The sequence below is a fragment of the Brassica napus genome, chromosome A10, assembly GCF_020379485.1.
Source record: "Brassica napus cultivar Da-Ae chromosome A10, Da-Ae, whole genome shotgun sequence".
NCBI classification, from domain to species: Eukaryota; Viridiplantae; Streptophyta; class Magnoliopsida; order Brassicales; family Brassicaceae; genus Brassica; species Brassica napus.
The window spans coordinates 16,819,469-16,831,518 of NC_063443.1; the positions used below are offsets into that span (position 1 = coordinate 16,819,469).

At 36.9% G+C, this 12,050-nt stretch overlaps 5 protein-coding genes across 5 annotated transcripts; 2 read left to right on the plus strand and 3 right to left on the minus strand.

Annotated features, from left to right (window-relative positions):
* The first annotated feature begins 389 nt into the window (after positions 1–389).
* LOC106372427 (adenine phosphoribosyltransferase 5) lies at positions 390–2,059 on the plus strand. Its single transcript, XM_013812636.3, has 6 exons — positions 390–791; positions 905–1,015; positions 1,166–1,258; positions 1,356–1,505; positions 1,598–1,656; positions 1,822–2,059. The coding sequence occupies exons 1-6, from the start codon at positions 701–703 to the stop codon at positions 1,888–1,890; spliced, it is 573 nt and encodes a 190-aa protein (XP_013668090.1). The 5' UTR covers positions 390–700; the 3' UTR covers positions 1,891–2,059.
* A 594-nt stretch (positions 2,060–2,653) lies between these two features.
* Positions 2,654–4,270, plus strand: LOC106372429 (vesicle-associated membrane protein 713). The gene is made up of 4 exons (XM_013812638.2): positions 2,654–3,058; positions 3,235–3,425; positions 3,639–3,802; positions 3,924–4,270. The coding sequence occupies exons 1-4, from the start codon at positions 2,839–2,841 to the stop codon at positions 4,012–4,014; spliced, it is 666 nt and encodes a 221-aa protein (XP_013668092.1). The 5' UTR covers positions 2,654–2,838; the 3' UTR covers positions 4,015–4,270.
* On the minus strand, positions 3,943–5,073 carry LOC106372428. The gene has a single exon (XM_013812637.3). The coding sequence runs from the start codon at positions 5,069–5,071 to the stop codon at positions 4,349–4,351; it is 723 nt and encodes a 240-aa protein (XP_013668091.1). The 5' UTR covers positions 5,072–5,073; the 3' UTR covers positions 3,943–4,348.
* Positions 5,074–5,208: 135 nt separating this feature from the next.
* LOC106370660 (probable glycosyltransferase At5g11130) lies at positions 5,209–7,803 on the minus strand. The gene is made up of 4 exons (XM_013810657.3): positions 7,388–7,803; positions 7,051–7,247; positions 6,119–6,473; positions 5,209–6,043 (listed from the first exon to the last, which is right to left on the minus strand). The coding sequence occupies exons 1-4, from the start codon at positions 7,613–7,615 to the stop codon at positions 5,381–5,383; spliced, it is 1,443 nt and encodes a 480-aa protein (XP_013666111.2). The 5' UTR covers positions 7,616–7,803; the 3' UTR covers positions 5,209–5,380.
* A 165-nt stretch (positions 7,804–7,968) lies between these two features.
* On the minus strand, positions 7,969–10,669 carry LOC106370661 (clathrin light chain 2). The gene has a single exon (XM_048742408.1). It carries the CDS (start codon positions 9,544–9,546, stop codon positions 8,977–8,979), a length of 570 nt encoding a protein of 189 aa, XP_048598365.1. The 5' UTR covers positions 9,547–10,669; the 3' UTR covers positions 7,969–8,976.
* Positions 10,670–12,050: the final 1,381 nt, after the last annotated feature.

Sequence of the window (12,050 nt, forward strand, 5' to 3'; positions counted from 1 at the left end):
CAGTTCGCAAAATATTTATTTATGCAAGTTGATGGGGATGGAGGAGACATGCTACAAAACAAGGAATGTGAATATGTGAACTAGTTATAGGAGAATGGGCGCTTCTTTTTATAGAAATGGTTTTATATGCAGAGAGGCAGAGAGTATCGAATCTCTCTCTCTAATTATAGGTCTTTTGTTCAAGACTTTTTTTTTATCAACGTTAAGACTATAGAGTGAGAGAGAAAGAAAGACAAAAAACCAAAGATTATCTCGAAGATCAATAAGATTTTCTTTCCACCTTCGGATTCTCTCCCTCTCTTTAATACTACTACTACTACTTGGCACTTGCTACTAGCCCTTGTGATTATTGCGGTTCATAAATTCTATGTGCCGACTCAGTTCGTGCGTGGGATACACACACTCCAATCTCTTTCTGCTCTCTATTAAAAAAAAAATTATTTAATGCTCTCTCACAACTACTTTCTTCTACAAGTGGCGGTGAACAGAAGAAGACAGAATCACATATAGAGATATGATCTGATCTCATTTCATTTTCCTTCTTTTACGAGGGAAATTTAATACTTCTCCACTTTGAATTATTTCATTTACTCATCAGGAAAGATAGAGAGAAAGAGAGATAAATATATTACTCATACGCTCTTTGACAGATATTTATATATCAGAAAAATTCGTAAGTAGAGTGAAAGGTAGAGAAGCAATGTTTGCGGCGGAGAACGGGCTCAAAGGAGATCCAAGGCTTGAAGCTATATCAGCAGCTATTAGAGTTGTTCCTGATTTCCCCAAGAAAGGTCTTTAAAAACATATTCTTCTGTTTCGTTTCACGAGACACCTGACGTTTTGCATGCTCTTTTCCTGTTATTACAATTCTCTGATAGAAGTCTCTTTGTTTTCTCTCGGACAGGGATTATGTTTCAGGACATAACAACGTTGTTACTGGATCACAAGGCCTTTAAACATACAATTGATATCTTTGTTGATCGCTACAAAGACATGCATATCTCTGTTGTTGCTGGTAAACCTCCTCTATTTTTTTTTTTTTTTGTAAACTAATCTCTATTTTTTTTTTTTAGTTTCTGTTTTCTTTATTATATCGTCACTATTTTTTACCCAATAAAGAAAAAAAAATCGATTTTCTTACATGCAAGTGCTTGTATATGAATAGGAGTTGAAGCAAGAGGTTTCATGTTTGGTCCGTCTATTGCATTAGCCATAGGTGCAAAGTTTGTCCCTTTGCGTAAACCCGGAAAATTACCAGGTAATATTTTACATTTTTTTACTTCATTATCTGTTTTTTTTTTAATTGTTGTTGATAGTCTATTGAGATTCTGAAAACGGCAAAAATGTAATTGTAGGGAAGGTCATATCGGAGTCTTATGAGCTCGAGTATGGACATGACCGTTTAGAGATGCACGTTGACGCCGTTGAGCCACGAGAACGCGTCATTATCATCGATGATCTTGTCGCTACCGGTGGCACACTCTCCGCCGCTATTAGTCTCATGGGTATTTCTCCTTTTTCCTATATTCTTCGATTGATAATGAACTTTTATCTTCATTGGTTATGTGACATTTGTTAACACTTTGACACTATATAGAAAGCCAGGGAGCTGAAGTTGTGGAATGTGCGTGTGTTATCGGCTTGCCTGAAGTCAAGGTGAGTGACATTTCTTCTTACTTTGTTAAGAAGTTACCTTTCGGCTTGTTCTTCAGAAAGGATATGGCTTTAGTGATAGATTTGGTTTTGTGGTTCGGTTTAGGATTATGGTATCAACTGAAATTTACTCGTTTAAGTTTATTGTAAAATTTTGAATTGTGATAGGGACAACACAAGCTGGAAGGGAAGCCGCTCTATGTGCTGGTGGAGCCTAGTGGATTAGATGAATTCTGATTAGGATACAACCCGGTTAATTCCGGTTCAGCTTTTTGTCCTCATGCAGAGACAGAGTTCATGTTCTTTAAAATTTTTGCTGTTTGTGTTAACGTATGAGTTAGGACAATAATGTGTACTTTCCACTGCAGCGGTTGGTAAAACCGGGAAACAGAAACCTCTTTACGTCGCTGGTTTGGTGGATCACTAATTAACCTTACCCTAATCAAATTTATATCGAGATTTCTATTATTAAAGAAGCCTATAAAACACTTTCCTAATTTCATGCGTGAAACCTGCAAAGTACAAGTAGTGGTGGGTCTACTAAAGTTATTACTGCTTTTAGAGCTCTGGAAAGAAGTTGGTTGGTATTCTACGACAAAATACTATTCATTACTGCAGTTGTATAGTTCCAAATATTATATATATATATTTTTTTTTATAATTTGAACTCAATATTAAAACAGAAGTATGTTGTCTGCTTTTGAAACCACTATGATTTGGTCACTACGTTCATACAATCATATACTTGTTCTATTTTCTTAAAATACAATTTCATTATTTCATAGTTTGCACTTTTCAACAGTTGAGTAACGTATTTATATTAAAAAAACAAGAAATATTAACCGAGAAAAGAAGTATGTTAATTAAAAAAACATAATGGGCCGTGTAAGATAGTAATTAGAATCGGGCCACAAGCCCAAAAAGTTCAGAATGAGGCCAGATACGTTGTTGCGCCTAAAAATATTCAAAATTCAAAAAAAGTGGTCACTGTAAGCGGGCTTCAGATTAAAGACTTTTAAAATCATTGCTAATAGCTAAAGGACGAGAGATACTTCGATTTGCGAGTCGGTGTTGAACCATTCTGAGATTTCGCAGTCGAATAGATCAGTTTGTGGCTAGAGATGGGATTGTGTTCATCTCCTTCGTTGTAGTCAAGATCTGAGGTTTCTACAGTTGCTGGAGTAGATGGCGATCTTATATGCGCTGGTGGCTCGTGGATCGGTGGTGTTATCGGAGTTTAGCGCTACTTCGACCAACGCGAGCTCAATCGCGAAGCAGATTTTGGAGAAGCTGCCCGGCGAAGATGTGGATAGCCACGTGTCCTACTCTCAGGATCGGTACGTCTTCCACGTGAAGCGAACCGATGGTCTCACCGTCCTCTGTATGGCCGATGAAACCGCCGGAAGTAAAGCCCAATCTTCTCAGTTTTTACTTTATTTATTTTTAATTCGATTTTTTTAATCGGTTATGCGGAAGCTCAATTCTAGGGATTTGGAAGCTAAAAACTGTTTGTTTGTGTATATGAGAGTTTGGTTTAGTTAAAGTGTTTTTAATACGAACTATTTTTTCTATATGCGGCAGGGAGTGTTCCGTTTGCGTTTCTGGAGGAGATTCATCAGAGGTTTGTGAGAACATACGGCCGTGCGATTCACTCTGCTCAAGCCTACTCCATGAACGATGAGTTTTCGAGGGTGTTGAGTCAGCAGATGGAATACTATTCCAACGATCCCAATGCTGACAGGGTTAGCAGAATCAAAGGTGAAATGACTCAGGTACAATTGCTTAGACGATCTCCGGTGGCTTACTCTATTTTTGGAGATGCCTTTAAAACTCTCTTTTCTTCTTCTTTTTTGTGTGTTCTCTAATTGATATGACATCAAATAGTTTTTTTTTTCCATCAGTTTATCTTCACTAGTTACTATAGTCTTTGTTCATTTCTTTGGCATTTTTATTAATTTTCTGCTTGCGTTTGTTTTCGTTTTCAGGTTAGGAACGTGATGATTGAGAATATCGATAAAGTCTTGGACAGAGGGGAGCGTCTGGAGTTGCTAGTTGATAAAACGGCAAACATGCAAGGGAACACTTTTCGTTTCAGGAAGCAAGCTCGCCGTTTCAGAAGCGTCATGTGGTGGAGAAATGTTAAGCTTACGTAAGTTTTCTTGTGGAGTTGATCATTTGTTTGAAAGTAGATTTTATAACCTTACATTGTCTTTAGAGTTCTTGTTGTTGGTTTTCTTGGGTCATGGGCTTGTTTTTTTTTCCTTGTACAGGATTGCACTGATACTTGTACTCGCAGTGGTTGTATATATCGCGATGGCCTTTGTTTGCCACGGGCCAAGTCTTCCTTCTTGTTTCAAGTAAGAATACATTCTCTTCTCGCCTTTCCCTTCTTGGGAATTCATCAGGCTCTGCTTTGGTTTTGTAATCTGTGGTAATGCATGGTGTAAAATGTGTGTGTTTTTGTGCTTTGATGTAGAGAATCGATCGTTATTTTAAAATGTTATTTTTCACTGTGAATGCTCAATTGTTCATTCATGTTTGTTTCCAATGCAATATATGCTGTGATATGTGATACATAAGGGTGGGATATAAAACGGCTAAGTTATAGCATTTGCTAGATGATTTGTGAATATTTGTTCAAATTTCTAATCATGTGATCTATATGTAATCATAGAAGTTCTTGACATTAGATGCTTCACAAAATGTCCGTAAAAACAGATTGACCCTGAAACTTCTCGACCTTAGATCTCAGAAACTCGAATCTCTTGTCAAGACACGACCTCTTCATCTCCAGAGACCCCAGTTTCCCTGTTGTCTTCATCAATCTCTCTCGGAACTCCCTCATCTCTTTTTCCTTTTCTGCAAGCTTCTTCAAACTCAACTCCATTTCTTGCTTGGCAAGAACCAATCCTTGCTCGCACACCTCTTTCTCTCTAGCTACCGTATCATGTCTTTTTATAAACCTGGTTGCCTCAACAACCTCCTCAAGAACAGAACGGAACCAACTTACTCGGATCTTCGCGGTTTCTATGTCCTTAACAATCGCTAGAATCTCACTAGCTCGTGATTCAGTCAGCCGATGCAGAGGCGTTGACTGGAGTTCAAGAACAACCTCGGCTAGAGTCTCGAGATGGTACGTCCGTGTGGAGAGAGACTGGATCTTGGAATCTGATGCAATGTCACCATACTTGTCGAAAATACTCTGAAGAGTGGAGGAAAGACTAGCTTTGACTTTGTATTCTCCGACAGAGACAACGCCAGACGAATCAAAGGTTTTGATCACAAGAGACTTGTTCAATGGAGAGGAAAGAAGCTCAGGGTAGAGTAGAAAAGAGTCTTGATCGTCCCCATTATAAACAGAACATGCTCTACTCCAAAGAGGAACAGAATGTAGAGAGATCTCTGAACATAAACTCATCTTTATCTAGACACGAAGATTAGTTAGAACAGAGGAGAGCTCGAGAACAATATGTTCCTCTTCCTCTCTCTCTCTCCCTCTTTATAAGACGTTTCCGTAACAATATTTTATTGCTTTTAGGAGTTTGCAACGATGATGCTGACTTTGACTCGATAAAACTCATCACTATGTCGCGTTCTTGACTTTGTCAACCTTCTCTAAATATAAAATGCAACACGAGAAGAAGTCATAGTCTTAGATATTTAATAGAACTTGTCAACTTGATATGTGTATTCATCTATCAAAGAGTATAACACTATAGTATCACTATCAAAGAGGAATACGAACATTAAGCCTACGTAACCAAATAGAATGCATAATCATATGCAACATATCATACGCCTTCGATGGTCTGTTCACCACAAAGTGTTTCCTAACCTCAAGAACTCTCCTCTGCATCTCCAAGTACTCTTCCTCCGACACCGCTTCCAAAATCTTCTTAATCTCAGGTATCTTCTCTACAGAAACATGAACGGAGAACGTCTTCCAGTTCAACACGTCGCTAAACGGGAGAACGTAAGAATCAGCTATGATGACCGGAACGCAACCAGAGTAAAAAGCCTCCACGATTCTCGGACTCGCCACTTCCCAGCCGCTAGGACACAGACAAAACTTTGCTTGGTCCATAAGTTTCGTGTAGCTCATTGACTTGGGGAGATACTCGTAGACAAGGACGTCCTTGTCCTTTCCTTTCCAGTGTTTGAAAAGTACTTTCCTGACTTCTCCGTGAGACCCTCCGGCGAAAAACGCCAAGTGTTTGCGCTTCTGAAGCTGTTCTCCGTTGTGTGTAAGCCCTAGTTTGCCGTATTTAATCTTGATCTCAGGCAAAGAAACGTCTCTTATCGGTTTGAATCCCTCGGATGCGTTGGCGTTGCAGAGAGCTCTGATGAAATGCTTGTATAGTGCTGGATCTACCGCTGAAACATCAGGTGCCTTGAACAACAAGGAATATTTAGGGTTAGTTTAAAAAAAAAAAAATTTCGCAAGAAATGTGTGACTACTACTCACCCAATCGTGACACGAGAGGAAGAAATGGTCAGCACCGCGACTTCGATTCCAGTAAGGGTAACGGTCAGAGACGAGAGAGATGTAGTCTTTGACAATGTTTTGGAGACGGTCACGTGAGTAGCTAATGTAAGGCCTATAGACAAATCGTATTATGTTGACGATCCCTACAGGGATGTAGAACACGGTTGCTTCCTCCGGTGAAGCTGCGGCGAAGCGGCTTTTCCCGTTCTCGATCTCGTCCATGAAGTGGCCTTCGATAGCGTAAATGTCGTTGAGAGGACCTTTGTGAAACAGAGGAGCCTCTCCTTCTCTATATGTCCATATCTTAAATCTCTTCTCCATCTCTTTGTGGCTCCTGTAATGAAATTATTTAGAAAAACATTACATATGCATAACTATATTATTATATCTATAAATGGAGAGTATAGTGTAAGACTTTTGACACTTTTTAGCATAGAAGTACGAAAAAGGTGAATGATTATGTTTGCAAAGGTCAAACTATTGAGAGATTGAGAGAAAAGGTATGGAGAGAACTAAAAGCTAAAACTACACTTTACTCGAAAGTATTAAACAAAATTGGAAACTCCAGTATTGCACAGGTTACTAAAAATGGAAAGTCATATAGAACTTTGATGCTGACACATACTATTTTTAGTTGGTTTAGAGTAAAAGTTGGCGAAAACAAAAAGGAAGAGAGTACATATCTATTGAGCACCTACTTGTTATCTACATTTATTTATTAAATCTCCACTATTTATTAAGCCAAACTAATTCAAATCTAACAAGGGAAATGCCTAGTGATCAAACTACACAATGATGTTTAAAAAAAAAACTGTATACTAATTTGTATATTTTTCATAACATCATGTGCTTAAACCTAAATATGTATAGATAGAGAAGAAGCAAAAATAGGAGAAAGAAAAGGTCTTAACTGATGAAAAGTAAAAGCGTTGAGATAGATAGATCCATTTGATGCGAATCCCGAATCCGAACCATTCCTCCGATCACGACGACGACGGAGATCCACTTCTCCGGCTTTCTTTATGGCGGCTCTAGCCATCGCCAAACCTTCTTCGATTCTCTCCGCTGCTTCATCGACTTCTTTTACCACCGTACCTTCTGACGAAGACTGTTTCATTATAAAACAACATTAATTTAAAAAAATGAATAGAAAATCTCGTAGCTAACATAGCTAACACTAAAAAGACATAACACAAGAAAATAAAAAGAAACAAAGTTAACAAAACAAGAAGAAGAGTTTGAACGTACGTTGTTGAGAGTGGTGAGACATGACGAAGAAGAACGTAAAGGAAAGAATCTGAAGTAAGAGAGAACTGATTCAGGAGAAGACGGCGGGGAGACGGAGAGATGACACGAAGGATCGTCGTCGACGACGGAGGAGAGAAATCCGCTACGGTGGTTAACTGAGTAGAAGAAGAGGATGATCACGAGTAATGGATATAACACAAACGGCGTCGTACAAGTGAGATCCGCCATTAGTAATTAGTAACTTATATCCTATTCCTGATCTACTACTTCGAGGCGTGATTAGGAATCTATAATCTAATATAATTATGGTTTGTTTTGATTTAACAGAAGAAAAAAGAAGAGCTGATCAAGAAGAAAGGATGAATGTTAATTAGGGTTGTGTGTTTGTTTTGGTTCTCTCAGGTTTATTACTCTTTTGTTTTATTTACTTCCCTATACTGAACTATTTATATGTGTGTTACTGATTGGCGTATTATCCGGTTTCAGATTTTTTGGTTAACAAATTCAATTAATTTTATTGTTTTGGTCAATGCATGCCATTCAAGTAATTAAACGTGACTCTCTTTGTGGTTTTTTTTTTCTTTGGCACGGTTTAGGTTGGAAGTGGTTCGATCGGTTCTCAAACAAAATATATTTTGCTTTTTATTCGTTTTTTATTGCTTTGAAGATTGACTTAGATTTAAGTTGTGGTACTTATCAACACATAGAAATAATTATATCAAAAACATATTACATTCAACGCAAATTTATCGATTTGGTTGAGATTTGTTAGGTATAATTGGGCGTTATTCCTCAATAAAATTTTAAATATTCTTGTTTTATATGTAAGGGCTATACGATACATGAAAAGATCATCAGTAATAGTACGATGTCTATATTTTAGCGAAAAAATATTTTCATTGTGCTATTTGCGATAATACTCAAGATTTTGAAAAATCCCTAAAAGGCCAAAAACGCAATCTACACGAATATCTCTCAGTTCAGTCACAATTTACAATATATTAACAAAATAAGTGTATGCTTTTCTTTAATTATATTACTTTCTTTTTATTCTTTTTTGAAACTTATTTATATTGCTTTCTTGCATGGCAAGGAAGGAAGGATGAGTAACATCAGTCACCAGTACACTATACAACAGAAAAAAGCAAAGAAACGACAATAAGAAAAGGTAAAGTAATTGTGCTGAACTGCTGACAGGCAAGAGCAGAATCAAGAGGCGTCTTTGAGCTTAAATCTCCATTAGAGATGGATACAAATCTCCTCTGATTTAGCTCCATCTAACTCATAACACTCTTGAAACTCTCCTTCTAACATCACTCGTGTTGGATTGTGGTTAAGAAAAAAAGAAACGTTGGATTGCCTTCAGAAGAAGCGAAAATAAGATTTCAGAAAAGCTGTTATTATTATTAATGATCGTTTTTTTAAAATTATTTAACCACTTCTTAATGATTTCTGATTGAGTTCAAACATGAATGCTATCAAGTATCATCCAACATGACATAACTATGTTAATAATAACCCACACATGTGCCCTTACAATATCTCAGCTGTATATATAACACACAAAGATGAAAAACAAAGATGGCTTATTAAGCAGCAGCAACAGCCTCGGTGGGCTTGGTTTGAACATTCTTTGGGTGCTGTTTGAGCTTCAGCAATATCTGTCTCATTCTTGAGAGATCGGTTGGCTTGTCAGGCTTTGGACCTTGAATCACAGAGATTGAAGGCTTCTTGGGATCTTCCTCTTTCTTCCCTCTTCGTTTCTCTATAGTTGGAACCTCTTTAGGAACTAGCTCTGCTATTGCCTTCCAGTAGTTCTTGCTGGCTTCCGCGTAAAACTTCTCTTGGTTCTCCACATACAGCTTTTCTTTCTCCCTGTTAGCTGCTTTGTTATTTTCACAAGTTTGCTCTCTCTTCTTATGAAACTCCTCTTTGAATTGATTAGCTTCCTCAATTATTTGGTTCCACAACTCCTTTTCTCTCTTCTCCTTCTCCTCGAGATGAATTACATTCTGTCTTCTCCATTCTCTGAGAGCAGTTCCCTCATCAGACTCCATCGCGGACGGCGGTGGCAAGATAGGACCGTCGTGACCACCGTTGGATCCGAAGATGCCGTCTCCGTTAGAGTAACTGCCGTACACAGACATCTCCGAGAACATGATAACAACTTTTGTGTTTCAGACCGAACAGTAAGAAAGACGAATCTGTGTCTCTTCAATATATATAGCAAAACCTTTAGCAACAATGTAAGGAAAATTACTATTCTAAAAATGCTAATTCAGTTATTTCCTATTCTTATTTAATAAGATGATTTCCTTTTAATTTCATTGATCATGTGTACGTATCACACGTGACTAATAAAACTCTTTTTTCTTCTCACGCAGGTTGCTCAGAGTCGTGCTTATAGTGTATTGAAAAAGACATTCGCCTTAAGCCCCTAAATAATATTACGTTTTCTAGGGCCCCAAAATTTAAAATAATTTCTAGTTTAGTTGTTTAAACTTATATTTAAAAAAAAACTATCCACGAGAATCGAATAACTCAATTTCTAAATCCATATACATTTTTTATAGGACATAATATATCATATTTACGTAATAAGTGTTAAACTTATGTATTTCGCGAATGTGATATATCATATTAAAAAATTGTTTTTTTTATAGTTGTATATAAATTTATTTTTAAAACTTGACTTAGGCCCCTGAAATCCTTCGCACGGCACTGAGGTTGCTCCACCATTTCAGTTCCTAAATTCCTAATCTTCTTCCTCAATTTTTCGTTCTTCATTAATAGTCAAATGAAACAAGCTTATTCCAACAGTCAAGTGTCATTATCACTCTCCCTATTTTATATTATATTTGTAGATTCATACATAAATTAAGTTTAGTTTATTTAACATTTATCTCACCTTGCCAAACTTGTCATGGTCCCATATGTCAAGAATCAATAGAGAATGCAAAACATCTTCCACCACAAAATCAATGTCTGGTTCCAAACCGGAAATAGATCTGCTTTTCCCTTGTCTTGGATTTCGTTTACGATTTCTTCAACATGATAACCACACATGGATCTTCTTTTCTCATGAAATCTTCAGCTGGCAAGTCTTCAAAAGCCACCACTCTCACAATCCCACTATTCTCTCACAATCACACTATTGGGTTAAACGGGTTCTTGAATCCCCTTTCTTTGTCTAAGGGACAGTATAGGAGCTTCAGTTGCAGCTATATCACCACATAATTATATCTTTTCAAATTAATTACTAATACTAGTAAATGAGATGTTATTCAAAAAAATGTTTATAGGTTTGATCCCACCTTATAAGAGGAACGTATATTGGTTCATGCTTTCGAACTTCTGTAATCATACTAGGCCAAAACTTGTATAGGCTTCTGGATGGGCCGGCCCAATACTTAAAACCATAGACTAATTCCTTAGGCTCGTGCTTTTTTTTGTGACTTGTCAACTAGTATATTGGTCCTTATATAAAGGGTTAAAGAATCAAGGAACTAATTATAAAAATATCGTGAAATGGTTGGGACATGGGATTTTATGAACTCCATTATTGTAATTTAATAAAAAGCTGTACTTCCAAACGTAAAGATTGATTGTCGTTATCAGAGCCTGGGGTGGAGCAATTCACACAATTTCATGGACGTACGCAATATATTTTGTCATGACTCTATTTAAGTTTCAACTCTTTTCTTACATTTTAACCTCACTTTTCGCAATCAACTACACTTCTTCGTTCCTCAACTTCTATTTTTCCGGCGGGAGCTCATACTAGATTCCAATTGACATCGAACATGTGAACGTTGCCGTTTTCTACTTCGATTTTATTTTGTATATTTTCTATTATGAGTGGTTGTAGATTATCTACGAATATGAATTACATTGATAAAGACAACAAGTATCTTGTTTTGTTTGAAGAGTATGTGTGGATGGACCGATTTGAATTATACAGGAGACAGAATCACGAACTCACAAAAAGAATGTGGATGAGTTTTAGGATAGAGAAAAATAAAGTGAAAAATGCCAAACCAGCATGGAAGAACGAAAAATGTTATATAAACTCTTGGTGGTTTCTCATCGTCACATGTAGTGTCTCTGGATCGGCTCTTCTCTAGCTAAAGCTTAATGGTTAATTACTAATCTTATTGAAAGCGTGTGGTTCACTACTCATCACTCGTTTCTCGTTTCCCCCACCTCAGCTGCTGACTAACGCTTTGTATTTATTAAAACCTAAATTTTCAGATTGAAGACCTTCATATGTGACCGCAATCTTTTAGTTTTGATAGCTTGATGTCACAATTAAAATGAGGTATTCCACAGAAAAATATGTTGAATATCTAGCTAGGTCTCCTCGATCACTGAACTGCCGTTGTTGACCAGTTCCTTAAGTTTTTTTTTTTGGAATGTGAAATTGTTAATAAACAAAATATTATCAACTTAGGATCCATCAAGACTGGATCGTTGCCAAAAGAGAAGGATCATAGCTCGCAGATTATGATCGTGTGTAAAGAACATAAGTCATCAATTGTAAACTTTTAATACTTTTGGTCTAGGTCTTTAAATAAATTAAAAATATTTAAATAAGTTGATAGCAAGCTCAATGATCATTTTCTGATATTTTCCATTATATTTTAAATAGCGACTATTAAATTAA

Bases quoted from the DNA above. Each gene is read 5' to 3' on its own strand.
- LOC106372428 (XM_013812637.3), bottom strand. From the start codon at position 5,071: ATGAGTTTATGTTCAGAGATCTCTCTACATTCTGTTCCTCTTTGGAGT.
- LOC106370661 (XM_048742408.1), bottom strand. From the start codon at position 9,546: ATGTTCTCGGAGATGTCTGTGTACGGCAGTTACTCTAACGGAGACGGC.
- LOC106372429 (XM_013812638.2), top strand. From the start codon at position 2,839: ATGGCGATCTTATATGCGCTGGTGGCTCGTGGATCGGTGGTGTTATCG. The intron at 3,059-3,234 runs GTAAAGCCCAAT...TATATGCGGCAG, and splicing joins GGCCGATGAAACCGCCGGAA to GGAGTGTTCCGTTTGCGTTT. The intron at 3,426-3,638 runs GTACAATTGCTT...TTTCGTTTTCAG, and splicing joins TCAAAGGTGAAATGACTCAG to GTTAGGAACGTGATGATTGA.
- LOC106370660 (XM_013810657.3), bottom strand. From the start codon at position 7,615: ATGGCGGATCTCACTTGTACGACGCCGTTTGTGTTATATCCATTACTC. The intron at 6,474-7,050 runs GTTAAGACCTTT...ATTTCATTACAG, and splicing joins AACGCTTTTACTTTTCATCA to GAGCCACAAAGAGATGGAGA. The intron at 6,044-6,118 runs GTGAGTAGTAGT...TTGTTGTTCAAG, and splicing joins TCCTCTCGTGTCACGATTGG to GCACCTGATGTTTCAGCGGT.
- LOC106372427 (XM_013812636.3), top strand. From the start codon at position 701: ATGTTTGCGGCGGAGAACGGGCTCAAAGGAGATCCAAGGCTTGAAGCT. The intron at 1,506-1,597 runs GTATTTCTCCTT...GACACTATATAG, and splicing joins CGCCGCTATTAGTCTCATGG to AAAGCCAGGGAGCTGAAGTT. The intron at 1,657-1,821 runs GTGAGTGACATT...GAATTGTGATAG, and splicing joins TCGGCTTGCCTGAAGTCAAG to GGACAACACAAGCTGGAAGG.